The sequence below is a fragment of the Entelurus aequoreus genome, linkage group LG05, assembly GCF_033978785.1.
Source record: "Entelurus aequoreus isolate RoL-2023_Sb linkage group LG05, RoL_Eaeq_v1.1, whole genome shotgun sequence".
NCBI lineage: Eukaryota > Metazoa > Chordata > Actinopteri > Syngnathiformes > Syngnathidae > Entelurus > Entelurus aequoreus.
The window spans coordinates 995,229-1,007,805 of record NC_084735.1 but is presented as its reverse complement, the minus strand read 5'-3'; the positions used below and the strand labels follow the sequence as shown (position 1 = coordinate 1,007,805).

Genomic DNA, 12,577 nt, shown 5'->3' with positions numbered 1-12,577 from the left:
ACACTAGTCTTCAGCGAGCGCCATTAATCGCTGGCTGGCAACTTAGGTGCTAATCGCTAGCTATTTTAAATGCTTACATGAATATAACTATTTATTCATGTTTGGTTTTTTTCTAAACCTAAAAGGTACCCCCCAGTAGGGTGTCGCTGTGCTAATTGCTAGCCGGTGACTCACACTAGTCTGCAGCGAGCACCATTAATCGCTGGCTGGCAACGTAGGTGCTAATCGCTAGCTATTTTAAATGCTTACATGAACATAACTATTTATTCATGTTTTTTTTCTAAACCTAAAAGGTACCCCCCAGTAGGGTGTCGCTGTGCTAATTGCTAGCTGGTGACTCACACTAGTCTTCAGCGAGCGCCATTAATCGCTGGCTGGCATCTTGAGTGCTAATCGCTAGCTATTTTGAATGCTTACATGAACATAACTATGTATTCATGTTTTTTGGGGGGTTTTTTTGACCTAAAAGTTCATTATGTCAATGTTGCAGCGTACGCTAGTTACGGCGCCGCTAAAAGTAGTTCCCCTAAGAAACAATGTCAATATGAATAATTGGTTCCGCCCTTGACAGAAGTCCATGTTTTAGTGAAGGTTTGTACACTTTGAACGCAATATAAATACACATAACGAGGAGGTATCTCTTTATTGACAAGCCAAAACAAAACGTTGGTGCCCTCATAAACGATCACAAATCACAAAAATAGCTAGCTATTTTGAATGCTTACGCGAACATAATAATAATAATATATTTTATTTGTATAAAGCACTTTATATTGAGTAAACAATCTCAAAGTGCTACAGTGTATTAAAAATAAAAAATAAAAAAAGATAATAAAGAAATAAATACAAATAAAAACTAGAACAGCCAAATAGTTATAGCTAGTATGCACATATCTAAAAAAAGGCTTTTTTAAAAAAGAGGGGCTTTTAAGCCTTTTTTAAAAGCATCCACAGTCTGTGGTGCCCTCAGATGGTCAGGGAGAGCGTTCCACAGACTGGGAGCGGCGGAGCATAAACATAACTATTTATTCATATTTTGTTTTGTTTTTTTAAACCTCAAAGCTCATTATGTCAATGTTGCAGCATACGCTAGTTGCGGCGCCGCTAAAAGTAGTTCCTCTGCGTTAGCGCTTATACTAACACTATCGCTAATACTTGGTTTCCATCCAGGTCAGGAGATGTGAACGGGAGTATCGTTGGCGGTTTTGTGATCTACGGGCAAAATAGTGCACTGCACTGTTAGCCACCTCGTACTTGCCATATTTTACGATTTAGAATGCACAACGTATGTCTTACGTAAGGATTGTGAATGGCAAAATAAAAACAATTAAAAAGCGCAGCTGCCCTTTAAAGGGGTGGGGGGGATGCTGAAGGCAGGACGTGGACGACAGCAAAGCATGATGGGAGAAGTGAGGCACATCAGGGACGCTGCGGGGGGGGAAGAGAGCGCAAAAAGGCTCGTCAGGAAAGTCAGTCAGGTGAAAGAGACAAGCCCTTCCTCTCTATTTACTCCCACGAGAGCGTCCTCCTCCTTCAATGTTTCATGTTCACACTCTGCACTCGGGTCAGAGCAGGAGTGGGGGGGGTAAATAAGACCAAAAGTATTGGGACGCCCACAGAGAGTGAAAGTGGAATATTACTTTGTCGCACCTTTTTATTCACGTGGAACCATCTGAATACTTTTTTTGTTTATTCTGTTTGTTCAACTTTAATTGAATGCGCTGCCTGTTTTCTACTCAAACACATTAATTGGTTCCGCCCTTGTAACACAATCAATTTATCTATTTGATCAACTTCTTGTTCATCTTCTCCAGATTTCGGCGCGCTCTACCTTCCACATTTGTCATCTGATTCAAAGCATTCCAACTTCAAACTGTTCAGCCTATTCAAGAATGGCGGGCTTTCCCTTCATATATTCCCAGATTTGCCAGAATTCCAGGTTTTCCGGGACATTTTTCCCATTCAAAATGACTTGGCCATGTTTTCAAGCTTCCACCATTTCCACATTTTTCAACCTATTCATACCATTCCACCCTCAACACATTCCACTCATCCTGGAAATTCAAACTATCATTTTTTCCAAATTAAAAAATTCCAGGAATTCCCGTTTTTCAAACTTTCACAATTTCCACATTTTTCAAAACATTCCACCATTCTGGAAATTCAAACTATCATTTTTTCAAGTTAAAAAAAATTCCCGGATTTTCCAGAATTTCTGCTTTTCCAAAGCCCTATGTCCACACTTTTGTCTATGGACTACTCCTTCCACATTTTTCCATGCATTTCAAGCGTTCCTCCGTCCAAACATTCCTCTTAATCAGGACAAAAAACGAGGTTGTCTTTTGAAAATTCCCGGTTTTCCTGGAATTCCAGGAATTCCGTAATACAATTTCTCAGTTCAACATGTTACTACTTCCACATTTCAACTCATTCAGAAAATTCAAGTCTTTTAACATTTTCCCCAAAAATTCCCGCTTTTCCCGAAATTCCCAAATTTCCATGAAATTCCCATTTCTACATTTTTCGTAATATGTTACTACTTCAGCATTTCTCGACCGATTTGAAAAATTCCAACACCAACCATTTCAACTCATTCAGAACATTCAAGTCTTTTACATTTTTTTATATCATTTCCCAAATTTCCATGAAATTCCCAAATTTCCATGAAATTCCCATTAAAATGAATGGGACACTTTTCAAAGTTCCACAATTGCCACATTTTTCATCCGATTCAAACCGTTCTAACTCCAAAACATTCAGCCTGTTCAAAATTGTGTGCTCTTGTTCAACAATTTTTAAAAAAATTCCCGGATTTACCAGAATATCAGATTTTCCGGGACATTTTTCCCATTCAAAATGAATTGGCCATTTTTTTCAAGCTTCCACCATTTCCACATTTTTCAACCTATTCATACCATTCCACCCTCAACACATTCCACTCATCCTGGAAATTCAAACTATCATTTTTTCCAAATTAAAAAATTCCAGGAATTCCCGTTTTTCAAACTTTCACTATTTCCACATTTTTCAACCTATTCATACCATTCTACCTTCAAAACATTCCACCATTCTGGAAATTCAAACTATCATTTTTTCAAGTTAAAAAAAATTCCCGGATTTTCCAGAATTTCTGCTTTTCCAAAGCCCTATGTCCACACTTTTGTCTATGGACTACTCCTTCCACATTTTTCCATGCATTTCAAGCGTTCCTCCGTCCAAACATTCCTCTTAATCAGGACAAAAAACGAGGTTGTCTTTTGAAAATTCCCGGTTTTCCTGAAATTCCAGGAATTCCGTAATACAATTTCTCCGTTCAACATGTTACTACTTCCACATTTCAACTCATTCAGAAAATTCAAGTCTTTTACATTTTTTTATATCATTTCCCAAATTTCCAGGAAATTCCCAAATTTCCAGGAAATTCCCATTGAAATGAATGGGACATTTTTCAAAGTTCCACAATTGCCACATTTTTTATCCGATTCAAACCGTTCTAACTCCAAAATATTCAGCCTGTTCAAAATTGTGTGCTCTTCTTCAACAATAAAAAAAAAAAATCCCGGATTTTCCAGAATTCTAGGTTTTCCAGGACATTTTTCCCATTCAAAATGAATTGGCCATTTTTCAAACTTCCACCATTTCCACATTTTTCAACCGATTCAAACTATTCCACCTTCAACACATTTCACTCATCCTGGAAATTCAAACCATATCCAAATTAAAAAATTCCAGGAATTCCCGTTTTTCAAACTTTCACCATTTCCACATTTTTCAACCTATTTATAAAATTCCAGCATTCTGTAAATTCAAACTATAATTTTTCCAAGTTAAAAAAAATTCCAGGAATTTCCAGAATTTCTGTTTTTCCAAAGCCCTATTTCCACCCTTTTTTCTGGCGACTACTCCTTCCACAATTTTCATCCCACTTCAACCGTTCCACCGTCCAAACATTCCTCTTAGTCAGGACAAAAAACAAAGTTGTCTTTTGAACTGAAAAAATCCCCAGTTTTCCTGAAATTCCAGGAATTTCATAATACCATTTCTCAATTCAACATGTTACTACTTCAACATTTCAACTCATTCATAAAATTTTAAGTCTTTTAACATTTTCCAAAAAATTTCCGCTTCTCCGGAAATTCCCAAATTTCCATGAAATTCCCATTGAAATGAATGGGACATTTTTCAAAGTTCCACATTTTTCACCCGATTCACACCATTCTACCTTCAACATATTCCACCATCCTAGAAATTTAAACAACTGTTTTTTTCCAAGTTAAAAAAAATTCCAGGATTTTCCAGAATTCCTGGTTTTCCAAAGCCCTATGTCCACCCTTTTTTCTGGCGACTATTTCTTACACATTTTTCAACCCACTTCAACCGTTCCACCGTCCAAACATTCCTCTTAATCAGGACAAAAAAACGAGGTTGTCTTTTGAACTGGAAAAATTCCCGGTTTTCCCGAAATTCCAGGAATTCCGTAATACCATTTCTCAATTCAACATGTTACTACTTCAACATTTCAACTCATTCAGAAAATTCAAGTCTTTTAAAATTTTCCAAAAAATTCCCGCTTTTCCCGAAATTCCCAAATTTTCATGAAATTCCCATTGAAATGAATGGGACATTTTTCAAAGTTCCACATTTTTCACCCGATTCACACCATTCTACCTTCAACATATTCCACCATCCTTGAAATTTAAACAACTTTTTTTTCCAAGTTAAAAAAAATTCCAGGATTTTCCAGAATTCCTGGTTTTCCAAAGCCCTATGTCCACCCTTTTTTCTGGCGACTACTCTTTCCACATTTTTCAACACATTTCAACCGTTCCAACTTCCAAACATTCCTCTTAATCAGGACAAAAAAAAAGTTGTCTTTTGAACTGGAAAAATTCCCGGTTTTCCCAAAATTCCAGGAATCCTGTTATACCATTTCTCAATTAAAAATGTTACTACTTCAACATTTCTCGGCCGATTTGAAAAATTCCAACACCAACCATTTCAACTCATTCAGAACATTCAAGTTTTTTTCTGTTACCATTTTCAATACATTTCCCGATTTTCCTGAAATTCCCTCATACCATTTACTACTTCACTATTTGTTGCCCGATTTAAACAATTCCAACCGCAACCAATTCAGCTCATTCAGGACATTCATGCTCCTAATAATTTCCCAAATAATCCCACTTTTCCCAACATTTCCAGGAATTTCCCATTGAAATGAATGGGACATTTTACCAAGTTGCACAATTCCCACATTTTTCAACCTTTTCAAACCATTCTATCATCAACACATTCTACTCAACCCTGGACATTCAAACTATTCATTTTTCAAGTTAAAAAAATTTTCAGGAATTACCAGAATTCCCGTTTTTTTCAAACACTTTTTTGACCCTTTTTTCTGGCGACTACTCCTTCCACATTTGTCAACGCATTTCAACCGTAACACCGTCCAAACATTCCTCTTAATCAGGACAAAAAACATAGTTGTTTTTTAAACTAGAAAAATTCCTGGTTTTCCCGGAATTCCCGGAATTCCGCAATACCATTTCTCAATTAAAAATGTTACTACTTCAATATTTCTCGACCGATTTTGAACAATTCCAACACCAACCATTTCAACTCATTCAGACAATTCAAGTTTTTTTTTTTTTTACCCTTTTCAAATAAATTCCCGCTTTTCCCGAAATTCCCACATTTTTTGGAAATTCCTATTGAAATTAATGTGACATTCTTCAAAGTTCCACAAGTCTATAAAACAAATAAATAAACACACCTCTATCAATCCCTAATGCAGCTGCTGTATAAATCAAGCAATCTTGTTTTTCTAGCCTTCTTATCGCCGTCCGCCATTAAGAGATCCAGCGTCACCTGGTGTGTTTGCGGGGGTGTTGTTGACACAGGCGGCCGCCCCGGTGTTGGTTTAATGTCTCCATGGATTATAGATGTGTGACAAGCAGGGAGGAAGGTGGGCGTCGTCATCGAGTGTTGACAGGCAGACTCGCTGGTTGGTGCTGATGCTGTTATGTATGTATGTATGTATATATGTATGTATGTAGGTATATATGTATGTATGTATGCAGGTATATATGTATGTATGTAGGTATATATGTATGTATGTATGTAGGTATATATGTATGTATGTATGTAGGTATATATGTATGTATGTAGGTATATATGTATGTATGTATGCAGGTATATATGTATGTATGTAGGTATATATGTATGTATGTATGTAGGTATATATGTATGTATGTAGGTATATATCAGGGGTGGGCAATTAATTTTCACCGGGGGCCGCATAAGCAACCCGAGCACTGCTGGAGGGCCACACGACAATATTTCAATTAAATTTTGCTCAATATTATTTTTGATATACCGTAAGATAAATAATAATGATGATAATAATAATAATAATTTAATTTAACCTAACTTAACTTTATACAAAAGCAGATTGCTTTTGATGGTCACTTTATCCTGCATTATCCAACATTTTTCCCCATCAGATTTGGACAACCATCTGTTGTTAAAAATAGTTTTTAATCATATTTATTTTATATTGTTTTTTATATTGGTTTTATATGTAATTGTTTTTTCTTTTTATTCAGTCATTGGTGGAGCTAAGGATAATATTTGAATATTGTTTGTAATATTATTGTGCAGCACTTTGGAAACATTTAGTTGTTTAAATGTGCTATATAAATAAAGTGGATTGGATTGTCACACCTGCCAGCTTGTCCCAACACGCATTTACCTCTGTGAACAAGTCATTACCTGTGGTTGTCTCTTTAATTGACTGCATCAGAGCTCTCATCCAAAGTTAGCGAAAAACAGTCCATGTCTCCGGGCATTATCAGCGCAACAAAGTCCAATAAGCACTCCTTAATAAACTCTCCGTCAGAAAACGCCTTACTTTTTCTGGCGCTTTTGTGAGAAATGACGAAACTTGTCCTGACGGCTGCATCTCTGGGGGTGTGAAATATGGCACAAAGTCCTTGTTGGCTTTGCAGTTTTACATCAGCCTCCCTTGCGCGCGCTTCATCAGACACATTCCGGTATTTTCCCTCGTGTTTCTTCGTGTAGTGGCGATTAAAATGATATTTAAACACAGCAAGCTGTGTACCACACATTAAGCACACGGCTTTACCATTAATTTATGTAAAGAAATACTTGGCAGTCCATCTCTTGTTGGAAACACGCCATTCCTCATCAACTTTTCTTTTTTTAGCGTCTCATCACTTGTCTCTATGCACCTTCACTCACAGGTTCCCCCCGGACATACGGCATAAATAACACATTTCAAAATAAAAGCAGCACAGTTGTATTGCGCGCACGACATAGATGTTTTTTAAACTTTATTTTGTAATTTGTAATTGCGCCGTTCAATTCACTCACAATCGCACACGCGCATACGTCCACACGGAAGTAATACAAATAACGCTTTTCAAAACAAAAGCAGCACCGTTGTATTGCACACTCGACATAGATACTTTTTGAAATTTATTTTATAATTTATGATTGGCCTCACGCGGGCCGGACAGGGATGCGCAAAGGGCCGGATGCGGCCCGCGGGCCGTACAATGCCCAGGTCTGGTATATATGTATGTATGTATGCAGGTATATATGTATGTATGTAGGTATATATGTATGTATGTATGTATGTATGTATGTAGGTATATATGTATGGATGTATGTATGTAGGTATATATGTATGGATGTAGGTATATATGTATGTATGTATGTAGGTATATATGTATGTATGTATGCAGGTATATATGTATGTATGTATGTAGGTATATATATATGTATGCATGCATGTATGTATGTACAGTATATATGTAGATATATATGTATTTATGTATCTATATATGTATGTATGTATTTATGTATGTACAGTATGTATGTATGTATACATGTATGTATGTACATATGTATGTATGTATGTATGTATGTATACATGTATGTATGTGTATATATATGTATTTTTGTATGTATATATTTATGTATGTATGTATGTATGTATGTATGTATGTATATGTGTATATAGGTGAGTATATATGTATGTATACATGTATGTATGTATGTATACATGTATGTATGTATGTATACATGTATGTATATATGTATTATGTATGTATATTTGTATACATGGATGTATATATGTATATATATGTATGTATGTATATTTGTATACATGTATGTATGTATATACAGTATGTATGTATGTATGAGTGTTTGTATGTATGTATGTATACATGTATATATGTATACATGTATGTATGTATGTATGCATACATGTATATATGCATGTATGCATGTATAGATATGTATGTTGGTATGTGTGTGTGTATATATATATATATATATATATGTATGTATGTATGTATGTATGTATGTATGTATGTATGTATGTATGTATGTATGTATGTATGTATGTATGTATGTATGTATGTATGTATGTATGTATGTATGTATGTATGTATGCATGCATGCATATATGTATGTATGTAGATATATATGTATGTATTTATGTATGTATGTATGTATGTACATATGTATGTATGTATGTATGTATACATGTATGTATATATATATATATATATATGTATGGACGTATGTGCTGTATGTATATATGTATGTATACATGTATGTATGTATGAAAAAAAAAATGTAATTCACTTCACATGTATGTATGTATGTATACATGTATGTATATATATATATGTATGGACGTATGTACTGTATGTATATATGTATGTATACATGTATGTATGTATGTATGTATGTATATGTGTATATATGTATGTATACATGTATGTATGTATGTATACATGTATGTACAGTGGGGCAAAAAAGTATTTAGTCAGCCACCCATTGATTGTCAATGGGTGGCTGACTAAATACTTTTTTGCCCCACTGTATGTACGTATACATGTATGTATGTATGTATGTATACATGTATGTATGTATGTATACATGTATGTATGTATGTATATATGTGTATATATACATACATCAGTCAGTCTACCCCAGGGCAGCTGTGGCTATGAAAGTAGCTTACCACCACCAGGTGTGAATGAATGATGGGTTCTACATGTAAAGCGACTTTGGGTACTTAGAAAAGCGCTATATAAATTCCAGGTATTATTATTATTATTATTATTATTATTATTATTATATATGTATGTATGTATGTATATTAGTATACATGTATATATGTATGTATGTATATATGTATGTATATTTGTATACATATATGTATATATGTATGTATATATGTATGTATGTATGTATGTATATTTGTATACATGTATGTATGTATGTATATATGTATGTATGTATGTATGAGTGTTTGTATGTATGTATGTATACATGTACGTATGTACAGTATATATATATATATATATATATATATATATATATATATATATATATATATATATATATATATATATATATATATATATAATGATAACTTATTAATATCAAACTATTTTTTTTAGCTGAACCAACTCAACCTGTATAATCCTCAACACGTCCTTCAAGTCTTCTCCTGAACATTATACTTGATTTGTATCATCTGCAAACAAAATACTTTGACATTTATTAGACACTGAACAAATATCAAGTATGAATAACTTGGGTCCCAATACCGAGCCTTGTGGAACCCCACAAGTTAGTCTTCGTGGCTGTGACTTAGTCGTACTAAATATCCACATATTGCTGAAATAACTACTTAACTACTGTTGTGACACACCTCTTATGTCGTAGTTTGACCATTTCTGCAGAAGGAAGGAATGATGGATTGTGTCAAAAGTCAATAAATACTTGCTTTTTTTCTGTTGCTGTAGCTATGTTTTCTACAAAGATGATTTATGCCTCAGGAATGTACACAAAAATGTTGTGTTTTTGCCGTCTCGACGCCTGCGACAAAGCTTGCTGATTGCGTCGTTAACGCCTGGCTTTTTCCCGCCGCAGCCGACGTCGACGACCTGAACATCTGCTACGTGCTGCGCGGGGAAGAAAACGCCACGTCGGACATCTTCCACTTCACCGTGCAGGACGAGGGTAAGTTGCGCTCCGGCTCATTTGCGTCTGACGAAGCTCCGATTGGTCGGAAGCGTCTTCGTGGACACTCCATTAGGTACGCCCTTGCAAGGACAATTGGGCTTGGTTTAGAGGTTGCTTAGAAGAATATGTCTACTGTTGTGCTGGCAGCAGTGCTGTGGCCTGCTTCTAATCTAGACCCTGGCATTAATACTCATGAGGTTCCACTCCTAACCCCTCTCCTGATCTCCTGCCCCCGAGTCTCCGAGTCTGCTAAATAAAAGATGGGAGGTCGTTGTAAACGCGCGTTATGCACGCCACTACCTTTTAATGCACCCAGTGAGCAATCAGGCAGGCGCGCCTGTTCTTTTCTCTTTGGATGGCGGCTTCAACCAAGCCGGACGTGATGATGAACGACAGAGCTGGGAGGAAATGACCTCCAAACCGCTGCCTTGAGAAGACGCCATCAAAACGATCATCAATTATAATGGCTGCTAATGTTTAGCATTATTCGGTACTTTTTTAGGCACCGGCCAAAATAATCAATCAATCAATCAATCAATGTTTATTTATATAGCCCTAAATCACAAGTGTCGTAAAATCAAACAGCTGTTAAGTACAATACTTACAGTATAAACACGTTGTAGGGCGCAACATGACACTTTCAGCTTCCTGGAAAAAAGCTACTTCCTAGTTAGCCAACATACCGTAGATACAGTACTGCCATCTAATGTTTTGGAAGTGCAATGCGGTGATGCTAATTTACATTGGATTTGCCGTAGACAGGCTAATGTTAGCATTAGCAATTTTACATGGCAATTTCAACGCAACAAATTTGGTAATGAAAACTACAACTAAGATAAATGTTACAATCGAACAGCTGGTGTGGGATAAGTACAATACTTACAGTATAAACACGTTGTAGGGCGCAACATGACACTTTCAGCTTCCTGGAAAAAAGCTACTTCCTAGTTAGCCAACATACCGTAGATAGTCTATACAGTACTGCCATCTAATGTTTTGGAAGTGCAATGCGGTGATGCTAATTTACATTAGATTTGCCATAGACAGGCTAATGTTAGCATTAGCCATTTTACATGGCAATTTCAACACCAACAAATTTGGTAATGAAAACTACAAATTAGATAAATGTTACAATCAAACAGCTGGTGTGTGATAAGTACAATACTTACAGTATAAACACGTTGTAGGGCGCAACATGACACTTTCAGCTTGCTGGAAAAAGCTACTTCTTGTGAGCGTTTAAATTTGTGTTGGAGCGTGATGTTTTCCCCCCTCCGTGCTGGGGGAATGTTTGCGGAACATTTTGTCTTCCTCTGAAAGTGCAGAAGTCCCACAAAACCGACGCCACGTAAAACTTCCCACGGTTGTTATTACCATTTGAAATGAAAACCATCGTCAAAAAGGTGATCGGTACAACTTTGACTGCTCATTTAATGGAGGAGCAAGCTAGCGCTAATGACAACAGGAAGTGACTGCGCATACAACAGGAAGTGATGCACTCAACACACGGGTTTTTTTCTGTAAAATAAAAAACTTTTACAAATTAAAACGGAAGGAGATCAACATATTTAAACGCTCAAATTAAAATAAATCGGCAGATATAACATTTTGTCTGCCAATAAAGTCAATTGTGTGGCTAATTATTTATTTTCTTGGTTGTAAGTGGACTCTTCAACCTATCAAACAATGTCCAGATGATCATGACAATCAAACAATGTCCAGATGATCATGACAATCAAACAATGTCCAGATGATCATGACAATCAAACAATGTCCAGATGATCATGACAATTAAACAATGTCCAGAGGATCATAACAATCAAACAATGTCCAGATGATCATGACAATCAAACAATGTCCAGATGATCATAACAATCAAACAATGTCCTGATGATCATGACAATCAAACAATGTCCAGATGATCATGACAATCAAACAATGTCCAGATGATCGTAACAATCAATGTCCTGATGATCATGACAATCAAACAATGTCCAGATGATCATGACAATCAAACAATGTCCAGATGATCATGACAATCAAACAATGTCCAGATGATCGTAACAATCAAACAATGTCCAGATGATCATGACAATCAAACAATGTCCAGATGATAATATAACATTAAAGGAGAAGATGAAATATTCACTTCCACTTGTTCAGCATCAGGCGTGTGCTGAGGAGTGGGCGGGGCTTCACGCTGTCCCCGAGCAAGGCACGCATGGAGCCCAGCGCTGCACCCGCGGCGCCCAAGATGTGTTTGATATTTGAGAGCTCAGGCTAATGAGAGCCTGAGGCGGGCAGAGCTGCAGGCGCGCCTGTAATTACCTGGCTCTAGTACAGGCATGGGGGTAATGCACCGACCTGGGGAAATGAATGGTTAGGGTTAGCGTTGGAGTTAGAATAGGGTTAGGGTTATGTTTGGTATGGTTAGGGTTAGGTCTAGTGTTGGGGTTAGGGTTAGGTTTAGAGTTGGGGTTAGGTTTGGGTTAGGGTTTGGATTAGATAG

General features: G+C 36.4%; 1 protein-coding gene across 1 annotated transcript in view; it reads left to right on the top strand.

The window, feature by feature from the left end:
- Nucleotides 1–12,577, top strand: part of LOC133649511 (FRAS1-related extracellular matrix protein 2-like) — a 112,360-nt gene that overhangs the window by 8,504 nt on the left and 91,279 nt on the right. The window contains exon 2 of the mRNA XM_062046100.1: nt 9,976–10,065. Coding sequence (XP_061902084.1) covers nt 9,976–10,065 — 90 coding nt within the window. The remainder of the gene's footprint in view (nt 1–9,975; nt 10,066–12,577) is intronic.